This window comes from Cololabis saira, chromosome 12 (assembly GCF_033807715.1).
Source record: "Cololabis saira isolate AMF1-May2022 chromosome 12, fColSai1.1, whole genome shotgun sequence".
In the NCBI taxonomy this organism is placed as follows: domain Eukaryota; kingdom Metazoa; phylum Chordata; class Actinopteri; order Beloniformes; family Belonidae; genus Cololabis; species Cololabis saira.
The window spans coordinates 18263718-18283807 of NC_084598.1; the positions used below are offsets into that span (position 1 = coordinate 18263718).

Below are 20090 nucleotides of genomic sequence, written 5' to 3' on the forward strand. Positions count from 1 at the left end.
GAAACGGGAACTTTTGTATTGTCCCTGCTGTTCACGTTCCCACCTTTTGGAGAAATGCCAGCAGTTCCAATGTAAAAACCACAGGGAGAAAATCCGATTCGTAAAAGAAAAGGGAATATGTTTTGGATGCTTAAGAGTTGGACACATGAGCCGTGACTGCAACAAACGCCTGGTTTGTGAAGTTTGTGATCAACAACATCCTACTGTACTTCATATAACAAAGGTCAATGCTGAGTCACAACAGGCAGGTGAGCCAGCAGGGGTGAATCCATCTACTTCTTCCCATACATGTGGACGCACAGGGGTCGGAAATGATTGCTGTAGTCTTTCCATTGTCCCAGTGCAGGTCAAGTCCACAAAGGGCACTGAAATAATTCAGACGTACGCATTTCTTGATCCTGGTAGCACCGCTACATTTTGCTCTGAAAACCTCATGCAGCGATTAAACATCACAGGAAAAAGAACTTGCTTTCTCTTAAAAACGATGGGACAGGAAAAGGTTGTTCCCACTTGTGTTTTGTTTGGAATGGAGATTGCAGGCCTTGAAGGAAATAACTTTTATCCCTTGCCTGAAGTTCTCACGCAGAGGGAGATGCCAGTCACTCCAGACAACATTGTCACTGCTGCTGATCTGAAAAGGTGGCCTTATTTGTCCAAGGTTCACATTTCCCCTATAAAGGCCAATGTCGAGCTATTGATAGGAATCAATGCGCCCAGGTTATTGGAACCATGGGAAGTGGTGAACAGTTGTGGATCCGGTCCATACGCTATGAGAACAGTGTTGGGCTGGGTCATCAATGGGCCTTTAAGTGGAATTGGCAGCACTAGTGAAAGGAAGCTCTCCCCTGTAATGGTAAATAACATTTCTGTGTCTAACTTGGAAGTCATGCTGAACAATCGGTATAAAGATGACTTTAATGAACGGCCCTTAGAGGACAAAGGGAAGTATCAAGAAGATGTGAGGATTATGGAATCCTCTGCAAATCTACAGGACAGGAGATATTGCATGCAGTTGCCCTTTAAGAAACCAGATGTTCACTTGCCAAATAGCTTCAAGGTAGCAAAGCAAAGGAAACTTGGACTGAGGAAAAGGTTTATGGGCAACCCAGGGTTTTATAAGGAGTATTCAAGTTGTTTAAACAACGTCATTGAAAAGGGGCATGCAGAAAAGGTGCCTCCAGAGCAGTCTTTGACCCGGCGTGGAATGTTGTCCACAACCAGCTCTGTGTATGATTCCCTGGGATTTCTGTCACCAGTAACTCTGTCTGCTAAGATGCTTCAGCAAGAGCTCTGTTGGAGAAGTTGTGGGTGGGACGATGCTATACCACCAGACATCTTGTATCATTGGGAAGTGTGGCTACAGGAAGTTAAGCTACTGTCATCATTTAAGGCTGAACGGTGCTTAAAACCGAGAGGCTTTGGTGACCCCATATGCAGCCAACTGCATCATTTTGCAGATTCCAGCAAAGATGACTATGGGACTGTTAGCTACACCAGGCTGAAGAACTCAAGAGATGAGGTTCCTGTTACATTTCTTTTGGGTAAAGCTAGAGTCACCCCTCTAAAGGCTGTAACAATTCCACGATTGGAACTGACTACTGCTGTCCTGGCGGCCAGAGTGGATGTTATGTTAAGAGCAGAGCTGCAGAGCCAGCTGAATGAGTCTGTGTTTTGGACCGATAGTACGTCAGTTTTGAAGTACATCAATAATGAAGACAAGCAGTTCCATACATTCGTGGCAAACAGGGTCTCAGCCATAAGAGAGGTCTCAAGCCCTTCTCAATGGAGGCGCATTGGCTCCAGAGACAATCCACCTGATGTTGCATCCAGGGGGATGAGAGCGGCAGCCTCTCTAAAAGATCAAAGCTGGTTCGGGGGACCCAGGTTTCTCTGGAAATCTGAGATAGATTGGCCAGCAAATCATCATGGTGCCAAGGTGGATTCTGAGGATCCAGAGGTTAAAAAAGATGCCTATGTGAATGCCACTGTTAATGATGTACTGAACGCCACTGACCACCTCATGAGCTACTTTTCTGATTGGAGAAAACTTAGATTATCAGTAGCTTGGTTTCTGAGACTGAAAAATCATCTGTTGGAGCTCAGTCATCAGATAAAGGATTTCAATGCTGCTAAATCACAAACTGGTCATACGGAAGGAGAAGGATGTTGGCGATTTTTCCTGATGCAAAGGGCATGGTGCGTTCTGTGAAACTACAGACTAAAAACAGTGTTATTGAGAGACCTGTGACTAAACTTTGTCTGGTACAAGAAGTGTAAATTGGGCCATTATTAATGCATTTTTCATGTATGTTAATACCTTGCTCTTATTATTGTCTGTATTGAATTGTCATGTCTGCCGGCCATGCCAATTAGGGGTCGGTGTGTAAGAGCAGATTAAGGTGCTGATTGGCTGATGAGTGATGGTAAAACCTATTTAGCCCGTGAACCTTTGATGGCTCAACAGGTGTGTTTCTGACTGGCAGGAGGAAACAGTTTTCGACCGCACGCACGCATGTACGCACTGATTGACATGCAATACCAGGCTGATGATTGTTTGTAACTGGAAACTGAACTACGTGAGTGTAAAAATAAATCAATATTGTGCATCGCAAAGAAAGTTGAAATGGACATTCATTCATCATGCACCTGGCATCCACAAAGTAAGCGCGTCAAAAAGGTTCTTCCGTCGAAATACACCTCAGTGGCCTAAAGCGTTGGCTTGGCTTCTACAATGTTTGTTTCCATTAGTGGAGATTCAGGATTAACCCACCAGACAGGAACCTCTAACATGGCTGACCCCTCCTCTGCCCCTTCAGTCGAAGTGTCTCCATTAAACTGTAGCGCCACACAAGAACCATTGACTGAAAAAATAACCCTGCCGACCACTAGGTGATGGTAATGCACTCTTTTTCTGTTAGCAAACAGCCAGTCGCAGAAAATGAGAGGAAAAAGAAGAAGAAGAAACACGTAAGCAAGGGACGCTAATTGTGTTTTTGTTTGCTTGCGAACAAGGCCTTAAATGACTCATCTGTTATTTTTTCTAGTAATTTCAAATTTCATCAAATGTTCTTGCAGTAAAATGTTTCTGGCCCAATAGGTCCAAATGTGCTGTGTTCACATGATTTATATTCATGTGAGAGTGCTGAACGTAATTTAGAAATGCTGATCAGCAGAGACACCAAGAGGTTGGCCAGCCTGATTACCTCTCCTACTGCAGGAATGTTTTTTTGCCCCATAAAGATTCCTGAAGTCTACTTTGAGAAATCCTGCTGTTGGTTTAGAAATCTTTGAATGGTCTCGAGCCAAAACACATCTCTGATCTCCTGGTCAGAGTTGGAACCAAACACAGTGAGGCGGCATTCAGCTTTTATGCTCCTCACCTGTGGAACAAACTCCCAGAATGCATCAGGGCTACTGAAACTCAGTTGCTTTAAGTCAAGGTTGAAAACCTGTTTATTTACTGCTATATTTCAATAATCTCTCACAATGCACTGCAACCTTTATTTCTTGCATCTCATTTGTTTAATTCTTTTTAACTTATGTCCGTCTGTCTTTTATTACTGCTTTTGAACTCTGTGTGTGTTTTTAAGGTTGAGTTTCTGTCCGCGCAGAGCCCACCCAATCAGAAACGGTACAGATATTCTGTGATATTTTTTTATATTTATAAAAAAATAGAATTGTAAAAAAATAAAGGATCCCCATTACTTTGATTGGGTGGGCAGGATGCACGTTTGGGTGGGCACAGCCCACCCCTGCCCCCCCCTAAAACCTGCCTCGCTTACAGGTGAATGAGACATGGGGTAGTTTTGTTGAAAATGTGCTGTCCAAAATGTCCTGGAAAACTCGACTCCTGCAAATGCGCGTTCCCCAAAGTTTGTGGGGGCGTTGCTTTGGACGGAGCGCTGACGGGAGGGGGAGGAGGGGGCGGGGCTTAGAGGAGGTGCCACTTTCAAATCTTGCTAGCTCTCCAACATCAGGGACCCTACCTTTAATCCAAGATTGTAATATACACTTGTTCAGAGTGAACGCCTTATCACGTGTAGCTATACATTTTGAGGCAGATATGACAATGCATGTCCAAGTTAAAAAAAATGTTTCTATTCATGGCAAAACATTGAACTTTGCTGCCCTCTCACAAGAACGCCATCTGACAGAAAGTTACAGTTTTTACTGTCAGTCTTCTTCCATGTCTTAACTACTGGTTGACCAAATTTGAGATTTGTCGGCTCATTCCGCTTGGAGAAGTGATATATACAATAGAAAACATAACATTTCCTGTTGCCAATAGGTGGCGCTACAACCATTCCTGAATGTTCCACTGTAGATGTGTTCAGGCTCAGAATACAATCACACACATCAGTTTTGGACCAGATTAAACCACAGTGCTAGGGCCTTTATGTAACAATAAGAATAAACATTACAGATAAAATAGGGTCCTCGTACCCTCTCTGCTAAGGTCCTGAATACAAATCAAATAGTCCTCCTTACATAAACTTCTGAAGGGCAGTGCTCCATTCAGGAAACTTCTTTTCACCACATGGTGGCACACTAAGCCTCCTGTTTGCAGCTGTTCTGCTGTGACATCTGACACGTCCTCTCTGTGCTGATGACTCATAACTAGTGCAGCAGCTTTTTCATGAACCACTATAGGGTATCAGGATATTGTGTTTCACATCTAGATAATGTGGGAGATCACTTTGGTATTATCAAAATGTTGTAAATGCACTTCCATGTACCTCACAGCATGATTAGGTGAAGCAGGTGTGCAAAATCAGATATTAGTTTAAATAAACTGAGCATTAGGTTTAACTGCCAGTGATGTAACACTGTAATACATTATTTTACATTATTTTAATGTATATTTTTCCAAGATGCTGTAGTGTTGATTTTATATATTCAATTCAATTGTATTTATATAGCGTCTATCACAAAACAAGTTGTCTCTCAAGTTGTTTCCAGGGACCCAGAACATGCACATGGATGTTATTCTGAGAATATATTCTCATTTTATATTCTCATTTTATCTTTCTCAGCTTTTAATTCATCCTATGAGCACGTGACAGGAGAGCGTTTCTGCTTTCTGCATATATGCATGAAAGCCCTCAAAAAGAAGAAGCAGAAGTCAACCTGAGTAACTTGAACTTCTGCGGGCCAAGCCTTTCCCTCTCTTCATTCTATGACAACCATCATGAACTCACACATCACTTCCCTCTCTCAACACTTTTTCATAAATGCTGGCTTCTCAGTTCCTTATCACATAAAGTTAGAGGGGGAGGTTCAACTAGGGGATCAATCATGTCTCAGTAATCAGGGGCCACTAACACACCTGTCTTTTCTTTTTTTTCCTTCTCCACACTCTTGCTGTTCTACAGAGTTTTTCTGTTGACAGCAGGTGTTGAATATGTACCACAGTGACATGGCGCCTGATAGGCCTTCAGTTTGTGGCTGAGAGGATTTGTATGTAAATGTGTGAGTGGGTTTAGCTCTATTCCTCATTCTGTATTAATCCCTATGCGCTGCATATCTGCACCCCCCCACACCGATGTGTGTACATGCGTGTGCATGGCTGGATGCCCATTCCAAGCATCTCAGTGTCTCTCTCACTCTCTTAGTTCTCTCTATTCACCATTCCCCTACGTCATCACACACATAGCCTGAAAGGAAGGGGGGAGGGGGGGCATTCTTTATGGAGTTCATCTGAGAGTTAAATTGAGGAAGAAAGAGGTTTGAGAGATGGGTCCATTCTGATAATGCAATAATCATGTTGAAAAACATGACATCCTTCCATAGTGAAACGTTTTGCAGCGAAATGCATTGACAGTTCAAAACATAGCAAGTGATGGATGATGGAGGCTGTACCATTTGGATTTGGCCAAATTCGGTTGAAGTGTTTGTTTCTTTAAAGGAGTTGTTGAAAATGTTGAATTGCACTCATATTCCATAAATTAGACATTTGCTAAGAGAATTTTTTTGCTATGAGATATATGCTAAATAAGTTTATAACCACAGCTGAACTCAGGGACAACAGACTCGAGGAGTCAAGAGGCTGTTGTTTTAGAAATATAATATCAAGAAGTATTTGGGCTATGAGTGTTTGTTTAGTTAGATAAAGAAAAAAAAAATCAAGATAAGAAGAATACAAAATAATTATCCATCCATCCATCCATTTTCTATACCCGCTTTGTCCTTTGCAGGGTCACGGGGGTCTGCTGGAGCCTATCACAGCTACAAAACAATTACTAATAATAATAATTTTTTGTCAGTATATATATATATATATATAATTAGCTGCACTATGAGCAGTGGGCTGCCTTTTTCCAGAACCCAGGGAGCAGTAATCTAGGACCTTGATCAGTGGACTAGGAACCAACTCAGGGACTTGAACTTGGGTCCTCCTCTGTAACCAGACTACCAATACACAACCTTTACAGTAGAGAAATATCATGTACTAACAGTGACATAACGGCTGCAGGTAAGTACTGAGAAAAACCTCTTTAAAGGGAGGGTAAGCACTTTCTGGATTTGCTGATATTTAAAACAAAATATCAACAAAACAAAGTGTTCCCCCCCAAAAAACAGCTTATCAAGAAATCCCCTATGTCTCTACATGTAGTACATCTAGACAACAAGCACAAATACCTCCTTCTGTGTGATTGGCTGCTGCTAATTTTTGTTGCGGTTTGGGGGAATTTGCTTCTTTGTCTTATTCCAGTTCATGGAGCCTGTGTTTTATTGTTTGTTTCTTTTTCAGTGTTCTCACAAGATGGGCAGCAGGCAGCTGGTGAGGAAACATTAAATTAATGTTATAAAGTGTTCTGAACTAGAAGTCTTAAAGAAAAGCTTACCCTGAGGCCTGTTGTCTCATAATGTTTGTGTTTTAATAATTACGGATTGTATATTGTGTGGACAAAAAATACAGTTCTAACAAAGAATATCACAGAGAGACTGGGGGAGTTTTGTTGTGACAACAAAATATTACATTAGTAATGCATTATTTTGCAGAGCCATACATCTCCCTCCCACCAACATTTGTATGTGGGGCTCATCTGAGATATAAATGGCTTAAAAAATGGGCCCTATATGGGGTTGTCTGTTGGCCCCATGTGAATTGCTCACAATGGTTACAGTGGGATGGATGGGTGATGAATGAGCATGAGCCCCGACATGGGTGTTTGATCTGGGTCCCACTTGGGTCCAACCACTTATGAGAGCCAAAGTGGGCAAATCACACGGGGCCATTATGGAACAAGTAGAAAGTATCATAAGGGGCCCCACTTTCCAACCCATTTATATCTCAGGTGGGTCCTGCATTAAAATGCTGACTGGGCTGTAGGGGTGTAACAATATATCGTGCCACAAAATTTTGCGATACAAAAACGTCTCGATACGTGTCGTGGAGGTGACAAACTGTATCGCGATATTGGGTTATTAATATTAATATACCGTATTTTCTGGACTATAAGCCGCACCTGTATATAAGCCGCACCCGCTCTATTTTAAAAAAAACAATAAAAAAGATATATAAGCCGCATCCGCTCTATTTAAAAAAAAAAGATATGCAAGCCGCAAATATTTATGTTGTTAGATTAGACATTTACTACATGTACAGAACCATTTTGAACTGTAAATGATGTACATGTATGTACCTAAATATATCCTTTCCTAACAGTGTCTTTTAACACGGCAGCAACTTTGCTGATTAAAACGGGACAGAACCAAGAGAAAATAACCAGTATTTATCTATTTATCTGTTTGAAATCTGCTTCTACCTACTTCTATCTGCTAAAGAAGAAGTAGCGTATTCTTCTTTGCATTTATTTTGTCCTAGTTTTTATTCTAATTCCGGTTAGAGCGCCCGAGCGGTGGAAGAAAAATCCACAGAATAGCCGCACCTTTGTATAAGCTGCATGGTTCAAAACCTGTGATAAAAGTAGCGGCTTATAGTCCAGAAAATACAGTATTTTGTTTACTAGTAACGCGCATCCTATTGGTGCAGTGGGATCACGTGACGACCGCGCCTCTACCCGCAGACGAAAATCTTACTACGCTCAGAAGAAACTAGTACCTTTTTGCGGTCCCGATCACAGGACTCTTGGGGGGTTTTGAGCTCCAAACTTTTACTTATAAGTTGAGCATGAATCAATCTTTTTTATGATGTAAAGATTGTGTAGCGGGATGAAAACGATAACAGGGTTCACCAAGTTACGGCCTCATGGGAGCATGTGGCTGAAGCTCTTAGCTCTGTCATAAGCTAAATAACAGTCATGTTGCATTTTGAGTTTGTGACTTTTCATAGTTTATTTATTTACTTTTCTTTATTTATTTAATTTTAGTTGTTACATTTCTGGGAGAAATGAGAGAAACTATTCAGTTTGTGGCAAAATATTTGTACTTGTATGAAACTGAAGATGCATAATGCAAACCTGACATTTACTTTTAGTTCAGTTTGTGGAAAATGGTTGGCCTGGCTTTCTCTTTAAAACTTAAACGGTTATAAAGCATTACAAACTGTAACAATAGGGCAAACACAGCATTGTTTTGTATTTTGTGTCTTTCAAATAAAAGACCTTTTTTTCAGTCATATGTTCCTCATTCAAGGTTGTTAAAAAAATACTGCTATAATATTGTATCGTTACTGTGACCTCATTATCGTGTATCGTACCGTATCGTGAGATTAGTGTATCGTTACACCCCTACTGGGCTGTTACTGGTGGAAATGGTCATCCTCAGTGCATAACTTATCCTGTAAAAGCCAAGGGTGTTAATACCCAGTGGTGGACAGTAACTGAGTAAATTTACTTGAGTACTGTACTTAAGTACATATCCAGAGGATTTGTACTTTACTTGAGTATTAGATTTCTTTGGTACTACTCTTACTTGAATACATTTCCAAGACAAATATTTTTACTTTTACTCGAGTAAATTTCTAGGAAGGCTGAGAAGTACTCGTTACTTTCAGTTCTGCTCTTTTTTCTTCTTCCCTAAAATCCTATTGGACACAAGCTGTTTTTGTCAAAGGAGGAGACCTATCACAGTGCACGCTCTCCACTGGGATGTACGTAAAGCGGAAATACGTCAAGTCTCCTCAAAACGATACCACCAAAGTAGCCTGCGTTTGTCAAGACAGAGCCGCAACAATGGCTACGCCTGCGTCAGGAGAAGAAAGACAATCCACTGAGTCGTCTGAGTCTGATAATGAGCCGGACTCGGAGCAGGGACTTTCACAAAATCCTTGGCAGTATCTTAACTCAATGTTTGAGTTCGACCGAGTAAAAAACGAGGGCACAGACAAACCACAGACATTAATTTTCAAATGTTTATTGTGTCTGCCGAAGCAGAACTACCTCTCTGCTTTGAAATTTACTCTTACTCTTACTCTTACTTTTACTTAAAGTAAATTTAAAAGCATTTACTTTTGGATACTTAAGTACCTTTAAAAGCAAGTACTTTTCTACTCTTACTCGAGTAATATTTTGACGGAGCTACTTTTACTTGTAACGGAGTAAATTTTAACCAGTAGTATTTGTACTCTTACTCAAGTACTGGGGTCCAGTATTCTGTCCACCTCTGTTAATACCCTGGCAAAGCACCAGCGGCTGTGATTGGTCAACTTCATAAAATAATACAAGTTCTAGAGCGTCACCGACATGTGTAAATGTGCCTTTAAAAGTCTAAGTGTAAATCTGCCACAAACATGTAATGGGTCTTACAGGGATTTTTTTTCTAAATGACTTCATTCAGACTCACCAAACTTTGGAGATATTTCTACTGTGACTTTAAATCGTAAGAAAGAAACTCCTCCCTCTTGAGTTGCTCTTCTATCAACTTAGAGAAGGAAAAAAAAAAGCCTTTCATGCATCGGAATGGTGAAACTGGAGCCTACACGTTGGACCCTAGTACGATGTGGAGCTGCCCGAGTTCATGCCAAGCTTCCCGGCGGTAAATCGAGGAGTAAACTCGGTGTCCAGTAACTGTGGGGATCCGCGGGACAGATCAGAGTCGCTGCCTGATGGAAGGAGAGAGGAGGAAAAGAGGGACATCTCTCCTCGCTCAACGCACACGCATTTTTCTAACGCGTTTTTATTTATTTATCTATTGATCCGATCTCGCCTGATGGATTGAGTGTTTTTGCGTGCGTGTAGCATGATAGTGAGAGCGACATCATGTCTAACGTGAGGCCGAGTAAGAGCGTGGAATGGCTGCGGGCGGAGCTGCAGTCCGGAGGCGCGTCGCTGCTGCTGCTGGACTGCAGACCGCACGACCTGTACGAGTCCTCGCACGTCCACACCGCCATCAGCCTGGCCATGACGGGGCTCATGCTCCGCAGGTTCAAGAAGGGCAACATACCCATCCAGACTATCATCCCCAAACACGAGGACAAGGAGAAGTTCGCGCGGCGCTGCCAGACGGACACGGTGGTGCTGTACGACGAGAGCGGTGCGGGCTGGCAGGACGGCAGCGCCGCGTCCTCCCTGCTGTTCCTGCTGCTGCACAAACTCTGGCAGGACGGCTGCAAAGCCTACTATCTGGAAGGTAAACTGCGTTTTCCCCACCTGTCAATGTTGTCTAATAAACTTAGTGAAATGTTGCATGAGAGTTGAGTCTTTGTGATGAAGCCAGTTGTTCTCTAAAATGCGCGTAATTGGCACAGTTGACGCAAAGTAAAAGTTGTGGCGCACTTAGGGGTTGCCACCCGTCCCGTAAAATACGGAATTGTCCTTTATTTGAGAAAAAAATGTTGCTTCCCGTATTGAACTAATACGGGACACGACTTGTACCGTATTTTCATTAACTTTTACACCATATTCTAGTTGAATTATTGAAATAAATGAACCTTTACCCCATATTCTAGTTGAATTATTGAAATAAATTAACTTTTACACCATATTCTAGTTGAATTATTGAAATAAATTAACTTTTACACCATATTCTAGTTGAATTATTGAAACAAATGAACTTTTACACCATATTCTAGTTGAATTATTGAAATAAATTAACTTTTACACCATATTCTAGTTGAATTATTGAAATAAATTAACTTTTACACCATATTGTTCACCTGTAGGCTATATTATACATCTGGGCTGATGTGGACATACATAGCATAGGAGGATATTTCAGTTGCTAGTATGGTTGGCTGTCTCTACAGTCATGAAAGTTCAATGCTATTAAAGCACTTTAAACTTTAAATCAAAGCATTTAGTTTTTTCATATAAAATAAACACATTTTTATTCAGTTTAGAAGTTTTGGGGCTTTTTTTTTTTGGCTCCTGCGCTGCTGAAATCAGGGCGTCCCTTATTTCTATTTCTGAAAGGTGGCAACCTTAGGCGCACTCACAGCACGTTTGGCTTCCTTTTTCATATGAAGGTGATATAACTCAAATTTTTATAGAGGCGAAACCTCTCACGGGATATGCATTTTAAAGTTACAATTTCAATTTCTAGTTGTTAAAGGTAAAGCCTGATAGCACTTTTATTCACTGTCCAAGCTTATTAGTAGGTTCACATCCCTTTTTGTGTCATGGGAAGGCTGCTAAAGTGGTGAAAAAAAAAACAAAGTTTGTGTCACTACTGACATTCTCAATTAAAATTCCAAAATGGCTGCTGCATGTTTTGCTCCAACAGGAGCAGACATGCATGTCAAGAAAGATCTGTTTTGGGGGGTCTTACAATCAAACGTCAACATCTGAGACAGTTTTTTTTGCCATAAGCATTAATATAAACAATTTATACAACGCTTGTTAAAACTGTAGATGGGATTTGTTGATGAACTAGTGTCTTGGCTCTTGTCCAGGTGGTTTTGTAAAGTTCCACACAGAGTATCCGGAGAGATGTGAGACCCTCCTGGACAGCTCCTGCCCCAGCTCCTCTCCACCCATGTCCGTTCTGGGCCTCAGAAACCTCCAGATCAGCTCCGACTGTTCCGACGGGGAGTCGGATCGGGAGCCCGGCAGCGCCACAGAGCCGGAGGAGAGCCCCCTTCCCGGTAACCAGCCCGACTTCCCTGTCCAGATCCTGCCCTACCTTTACCTGGGCTGTGCTAAGGACTCCACCAACCTGGATGTGTTGGGCCAGTACAACATCAAGTACATCCTAAATGTCACGCCCAATCTGCCCAACATGTTTGAACACGACAGCCGCTTCAGGTATAAACAGATCCCCATCTCGGACCACTGGAGCCAGAACCTGTCCCAGTTCTTTCCAGAGGCCATATCATTTATCGGTGAGTGAGTCTGGCTTGACATATCCACTTTTCACTTGTTAGATTGTCATGTAAATGTGTACTTACTAAGGCCGAGAGGGCGGAAATCTCTTTCTATTTCAGCTTTGAGACTAAAGTAAAAAAATAATAATTGATTATTAAAGCATTTTTAATAACAACTTAATAATCAGGAAATGCACCTTTGAGACGTGTGGAAACTTAACAGCGACTGATATTAGCTGACGATTAGCTGGGCGATATGGACCAAAAGTCATATCTCGATATTTTCTAGCTGAATGGCGATACTCGATATATATCTCGATATTTTTTCTGTGCCATAATTAGGGTTTCCCCCAAAGCATTATAGCATAGCATCTCTGTTAGCTTCATTTTTTTCTGAGGCAAACCCTTAAAAAAACAGTCAGTTTTAATACAAAGCCTCGTGCCAAATGTCACACAGGTACCTTTGTTAACAGAGGTCTGCACAATATCAAAATGTATAAAACAAATGAAATAATAAACATAATAATTTATAATAATAAACTGCCTGCATATATAGAATAAAAATGCTTCTTGAATAAAATAAAACAAATATCCCTTTCCTGCATAACAATTAAATTAAAATACACTGCAATTAATACAATGTAGACAGTAACAGGCAGACTTTTCCACTGAGGTTGACAGTTGTGCAAATAAAACATTTGTGCAAATCTCAAATAAAACATTCAAGTCAATTTGTCACAAAATAAGCTATATCAAAATCATTTAAAAAAAAAAAATGTAAAAAAAAAACAAAAAAAAAAAACTTTTTTAAATCGATATAAACGATATTGTCTTGTACCATATCGCGTTTGAAAATATATCGATATATATTAAAATCTCGATATATCGCCCAGCCCTAGCTGACGGACAACAATATCAATGATTTGCTGTAGAAATCAGTAAATAAAAATGCAACAATACAAAAACCTGGAAAACAATTAGATGTCAGCACAAGGTTTCAGTTTTATTTTTGATTCTGGCTCGTGACTGCATCTGAAACCACAGCTATTCACTTGTTTATTTGGTGGTTTTTGGTGTTTTGCATCGTGAACTAAGTTCTTTGTAGGTTCAGAGGAAGTGACTTCTACCTCAGATCTGACGTGCTTGATTACAGGTTTAGAAGTGGATGAATTAGCTTCTTGTCAGTTGAAGAGTTCAGTCAGAATCACACTGAACACTGTAATGAAAGGTGTGATTTTGAAACCGGTTACACCTCCAGTACACTCCTGCTGACCCTAGTGTGTCTTTTTACCCCCAGACGAGGCTCGATCAAAGCGGTGTGGTGTCCTCGTCCACTGCCTGGCCGGCATCAGCCGCTCGGTCACGGTCACCGTGGCCTACCTGATGCAGAGACTCAACCTCTCTCTAAACGAGGCGTACGACTTCGTCAAGAAGAAGAAATCCAACATTTCACCCAACTTCAACTTCATGGGTCAGCTCTTGGACTTTGAAAGGACGCTGGGGCGGCACACTCCCTGCGATAACCGCTCCACGAGTGAAGAGCAGCTCTTCTTCACCACGCCAACCAATCACAACGTCTTTCAGCTGGAGTCAACATGAGGAACGGCAGCGCAGCTTTTTTTTATTTCTGCTGTTGTTTCCTGTGGTGTCTCGTAGGGTTTTCTGAGCCTGACTTGCTGACACAAGCAGTAAGTTGGTTACAGTGTTCATGCACCAAAAGGAACTACGTCCATCTTTTAAAAGAGCAGTACCCGTATGCAGAGAACAAGCTCCAGACTCGATGCCTTAATACGACCATGAGGGAGATGTTTGCCCTCCACCACACATGGCATTAATGAAAGGCCATGTACAGTCACTATAGCAGGACATTTCATAACTTTTCTATTGTTATATGACTGTTCCTTGTTATTCACCAGCTGTAAAATGGATGTTCATGTATTTCTCTGTTATATTTTACCAATCTGAATGTTTTATGGGGCAGATGCCCTCCAGTGCATTATATTGCTTATAATTACATTTGCTTAAGATATCCTCTACAAAGGAACTCCTTTGTTACCTTTGTGTCGATGCCTATTGTTCCAAAAGCCTTGGCCATTCCTTGATTAAAAAAAAAAAAAAAAGTCAGCTAATGTCACGTACCATGTTGAAGGAAACTGTTAAGGAATTACTTTTTACGAGTGAAAAGAGAGAGACGTGTACGTTTTCATGGTAGAAATGAATGGATGTTCACATTATTTTTTTATCCTGACACTTGTCCAGCCTGCAGCTACTGCTTCTGTGGTACATTGTTACGGGAAACATGACTTGTAATTAGCTGTTCTCTGTTGCCAGTCTCGTCTCAGAACAAATGAATGAGTTTCATGTGTGAGAGAAAATGAAAAGGAAGTGAATTTGAAACGCATGTTCTTACCTCAACAAGAGACGTTTTCAGGGATTTTTTTTCATACACAAGGCATCTGTATGTCATCTTGGCCTCTTAAAATGCACCCAAGGGCTGTTCTGTTTGGTGTGTTTGTAAAAATGTACATAAAATGTGGTTGTTTTGGGGAGACACTTTCTGTAAATCATGAAGGAGATGGAAGTGATATATATCTGGGGCCTTGTGCATGGCACACAAGGCATTGTGTGCAAGTTTATACAGCAAATATATTGTATATTTTTACTTGAACATGTTTGCCTTTGTTTAGACTGAAGCTTTTTTATTGAAAGTCCACAGAAGAATTTATAAAAAAGGAAACAAAGCAAAAGCAGTTGGGCTGTTGAGTCATAACCAAAGAGCGCCATGAGAGTTGCAAGTAATCAGATTGTACTGTCGCTGCTGTAGGTGTGGTCAGATGTCTGTTTTCTGTCCGCTTGGACGCCTGGCTTCCTGTCTCTCGGGGGCTCTCTGACAACAAAGACAAGTGACAAGGCCCGATCTGTCAATAACAGAGCAGACACACCCGCATGCAGTCACTCAAACAGGGTTTGGAGGAAGAGGAAGATGACACAGCAGTTATTCTACCACAGAAACCAGACAGCTTGAGGGATGATAACGTTTTACTGTGAAATCGGTGTTGCACAGAAGTGTGTTGAATATTTTGTTTTATATTTTGGTTTAAAGGTATATTGAAAAAACAATTGGAAGTGTTCTTAAGAAGAGATGGAAAAGTCTCTTCATCCTGCTATTGAGTAACGATGTCTTAATGGAAGTAGAAACATTCTAAAATCACTTAGCCTTCTCTTTTCATGAACTATCATAACCAAGGACTAATATATCCAGGTTAGTTAATTTATGGAAGACGTGTGCTTTCTTTGGCCCATTCCAGGCACAGTTACCTTCATATTCTGTCAATATATATGTTTTAACCTTGTATGGAAGGAAGATGCAGCAAACACAATGACCTATTGTTTTATGTTTTATTTTATAACTCACCTTACTTGATGACTTCAGCGCTACATTCACACTCTCAGCTCCAGCTTCGGGCCTGGGATGAGTGAGACTTTTGCTAAAAGTAAAACCTACATCTTTGAGAGCAGCATGAAAAGACTTGCCTGGTAACACCTCGCAGTTGTGAAGCTGCTGAATGATGGGTTTCCCAACAAGACCGGACCTGACAGGCCGCATACCTGCGGGCCAACCTTGTGATTAGGCCTGGAAAGACGCCCACAATAAGACAACGAGTAGCTCCGGTGAAAGGGAGGTGATGGAGTGAAGCATCAGTCATGGAACCGTCACACCTACCGTATAAAAGGTAGCGATGTACAAGAGCAAATAATGATCATATATCATTATAAACTTACAAAAACCTCTGTTTATTGCACTTCTATAGCATATATAACATAGCTAATCTTCTTATGAATGTAAAGTTATTGTACATCTGTGGGAAGAGTCATCCACATCTTTCTGTTGCCAAATATTTTCTGCTGAACGTCACACCTTGGAGTTAAAAATAAGCTGTGTGTGTGTTCAAGTCAGTTTGTTTTACAGCTTCAAAGTTATGTGTGACATCGGGAACAGCCGGTGCTTTTTTTTTCTATCACAAAGCTATTTGAGAAAATTAAAAGGAAAGGATATTGTGCTCAAGCGAGCATGTTGAGAAGTGGAACAAAACTTTTTAAGTGAAGCTTGCAACAAAGGACAATTATTTCTATTTCTAGAAAAATGAAAACAACTGTGCATGTGAACTCTTAATTGCCCTGCGGTTAATCTGCGTTGTGTGTGATACATAAATGGGGTGGGAGTGGCACTGGGGTGGAGGTGGAGGTGGGGGTGGGGGTGTTTCTGTCCTGTTGTGTTCACTCCTGGAAGGAAGCAGAGGTTAAAGCTGTGCTTACTCAGCAATCAGTGTTGGAGAAGCAGATGTGTTTGAGATGAGACTGATGAGGATGGATGGGTGGGGGGAGGCATGTCCCTGTTTGCCAGCATGCTCGTGATATGTTTGGGTGTGTGTGGTGTTGAGGCCGAGCAGAAGCCAGTCAGGGCTGGTTCACACCTGCTGTGGTCATAAGAACAAATACTGATCATACTGCACAACCGGCAGTCACTTCACAGCTGCTTCTGATGCACATCAACAGGGAGGGCTTTCTTTTTGTTCCGACTCAAATCTTTATATTTAGCTCCAATTTGCTTACTCTTAATACTCCTAACAGTCCGCTATTTCACTATTATCGTGTACACAGTGGGGCATGGTGCTTCAAAAGCGATCCCGTGTGAATTACGGCCATCTTAACTGCAGGGTTTTCTGCTCCCGGTGCTCTCTATCTGTCTGCGTGCAGCAGATGTTTAGGACCGTAGAGAATAATCCTAATCTCAGTATTTGGCTGTATGGTGACTTTGACATCATGACATTGAGCCGGGGATGACATCATGGATGCTGCGCTGTCCTCTGAGCTACAAATGGACATCTCCATCCTTTCAACATTTAGACAAAGCTAAGTTCATAGCAATGACGAAGGAAAAAAAATGAATGAATATATGTTTTCTTCCGATTGTCACTGCGATGCATATAAACATGGACAGAGCCTTTAACAGGCTTTCACGGTGCCAAGTGTGACTGTATTGGGATGGTATGTGTTATCAAACCAGGGGTTTCACCCCCTGTTTTATGGGGACTGCCAGTGGATTCACAGAAGTCTTGAATCGCATATTCAAGCATGTTTTTCTTACTTCCTCATTTGTATAAGGAAACAAGATATGGTGCAAAGTCAGACTGGCTCTCACAAATGTAGAAAGGAAATGCTAATTTAAAGATTTAGCAAAGCTTAACTGGGTGTCACCACTCTGTGAAGGTTAATAACATAAGCTCAAGCTGTTTTAAGACAAATATGTCAAATGCTGCCGGTTATATTACTGAGGCGATAACTATAAACTTTCAAGCCATCTAACAGGAAGAATTTAATCACGTCAGGAACCTACAACAGATACACTATCTCTTCAAAACAGACTTCTTGTGACACTTCAATCTTCTCTGAAAGGCATGTCTGTTCTCCGAGGCATAGCAAAAGTGTGAGTTTTGGCAACAAGAATACTGGGTCATGTGTAAAGCAGAGCCACATGGAATCCTCGTGGCAGGCCGAGGCAGCCATCTGTTATCACCAGAAGTCTCTCGTTTTGTGGCCAATTTCACCATCCGGTCATGTACAGTAGCTCACCAAGCACAAGAACAAAGTGATGTTTGTTTGCAATTTAATCCGTGCCAGAGTGAATGAAAGGAAAACTACTTGTTTTCTGCAAGACCCAACACAGAATAAAAGGTGCTCCTTCTGTCATGTTTTCCTGAACTGTAACGACCATCAAGCTGTAGCTACACAGAAGGGCATGCTGGGAATGTTATATGGTATGCCATTCACACAAGACCATATGTTCCTTACAGTACTGAGTCAGTACCGCGGGTCGAGTCTGTTACGTCAGAGCATTGAAAGAGGAATCTCTAAGTATCTCTTAACCCATTCAGACCTGATGCAATGTAAGTGTTTCTTTAAAGGAACAGTACACGCACAGTCACATAAGTATTTTCAAGATACACAAACTATCACAATATTTTATAAACATTTGCATACAGTGATTCTTAAAAAGTAAAAGACACTTTAAAAAGTATGATTAAGGTTTCAAATGATTTTATTTCATGTTCCTATTTTCTTCAGAAGTTGAGAAATCAAACGTTGACCCACAAAGCCCCTCGACCATCTCTATCTGGCCCTCCCGAAATAAAAATGATTGTTTTGGTGATTGAAATCAAAGTCTTGGCTTTATATCCTCCCCTTAACTTAACTACCACATCAAAAGTGTGCCATAGAAGTTCAGACTGGACCTCCACCGTTCCCTGCAGTAACAGCTCAGCGGTGCAGAGCTGCGCCTGGAATAAACTCTTCTGCATAGAAACGGTTGACACAGAGTAATTTTATTCACTATTTGGCATCTGTAGCCATTCACTGGCAATATGTTTGATCAGTCAAGCGCGTATTGCTGCGTTCAAAGAAAAAAATGAAAATTTTCAATCAAACATGATTACAATAGCACAAACTTGTCACTGATGTGAAAAACAATAAAAAAACTAACTAAAAACCTTAAAAGAATTTTCCAAATGAATGTGAATCCAGAATTTTTTACAGAACTGTCCAGTATCACAGATCAGCTACATTAGTTCACTAAAAGCTTTCAAACAAACTCGAGGAAGCTTTCGCCCTGCAGTGAAGTTTTAAAGAAAAGGATGACAGAATCTGCTGGTAAACTGAGCCCATGCATTAAACCACCAGATGTGTGCCCATTAGACGGCTTTAATTGTGGGAATAGGAAAGGTAGCCTACCACTGCTTTACTGGATATTTTGAAATTTTACAAACAAATTAAATGAAAGCAGCACAACGTAACTTTCAGCTTTTGTTGAGTTTGGCGGCTCCTTTGGACAAAAGCGGTAGTGCTTTACCAATAGTGTGGCAGGGTTCCTACCATCCACCTCAAAGTTACATAGTACCAGTGAAGGCGATACAGACCCCTCAGACCATGACAGAGGTGTCATTAAACCTGTTGGAAGTTGATGTACCATCACAATGACTCTGGAAATATGATATTAAGGTGGAAAAGTTACATAGTGCTGCTTTAAGTTTTAGAAAGGTTTTTTTTTTAAACCTTTAATATGGATGTCCTGCAACAGATCTTATCTCACCAGCCAAAGAATGAATCTGCAGTGGAAGGTTCAGTAGAAATGAGGTTTGATAGAAATCTTGAGGGTCTGACCAAATCCAGATTAAAGAAAAATGGTTTTGAGGACCAAGTGAACATAGAAAAGACCCATAGCTCCACATGTGTCGAACTCAAGGCCCGCACGCAAAATCTGGCCCGCCATAACTATTTATGTGGCCTCTAGAGATTAAAAGTCATAATTGTCTAATCGAAGCAGCTGCCCTCCATCATGCAGCAACCTTAAGTATTGCCACAATCAGCCCTTTGCGGTCATTCATGATCTTGATCTGGCCTGAAATGAAAATGAGTTTGAACCCCTGTGAACTCTATGAATACTGACCAAGGGATATGTTTCTCTTAATTTCTTCTTTTGATTTCTTAGACATACATTTTAGTCCATCAAATCTAATTTACTTTATACTAGCTTTACTCTGAATACCAACTTTCTTGGCTTTGATGAACCTTCTGCCAACAGATACCCAGCTCCTTTAAGGAGTATAAATGTGTGATTAGTTTATATGGTGCAAAGATATTGAATTAATCATTGATTTCCATAACCACAACATTAGATGATTCGTCCACCTTAATTAAATGGTAATATAGCAAACAGTGGTGTAGACGATTGTAATCTAATTATATGGAATGATAAACTCTTAATATCTTTTCATTTTAATGCAGAACTAGAAAATATGTAGCTTACAGTAGTATTCTCATGTTGATA

General features: G+C 40.9%; 1 protein-coding gene across 1 annotated transcript; it reads left to right on the top strand.

Annotated features, from left to right (window-relative positions):
* The first annotated feature begins 9828 nt into the window (after positions 1 to 9828).
* Positions 9829 to 14873, top strand: LOC133457007 (dual specificity protein phosphatase 7-like). The gene is made up of 3 exons (XM_061735806.1): positions 9829 to 10533; positions 11795 to 12223; positions 13503 to 14873. The coding sequence occupies exons 1-3, from the start codon at positions 10164 to 10166 to the stop codon at positions 13802 to 13804; spliced, it is 1101 nt and encodes a 366-aa protein (XP_061591790.1). The 5' UTR covers positions 9829 to 10163; the 3' UTR covers positions 13805 to 14873.
* The last annotated feature ends 5217 nt before the right edge of the window (positions 14874 to 20090 follow it).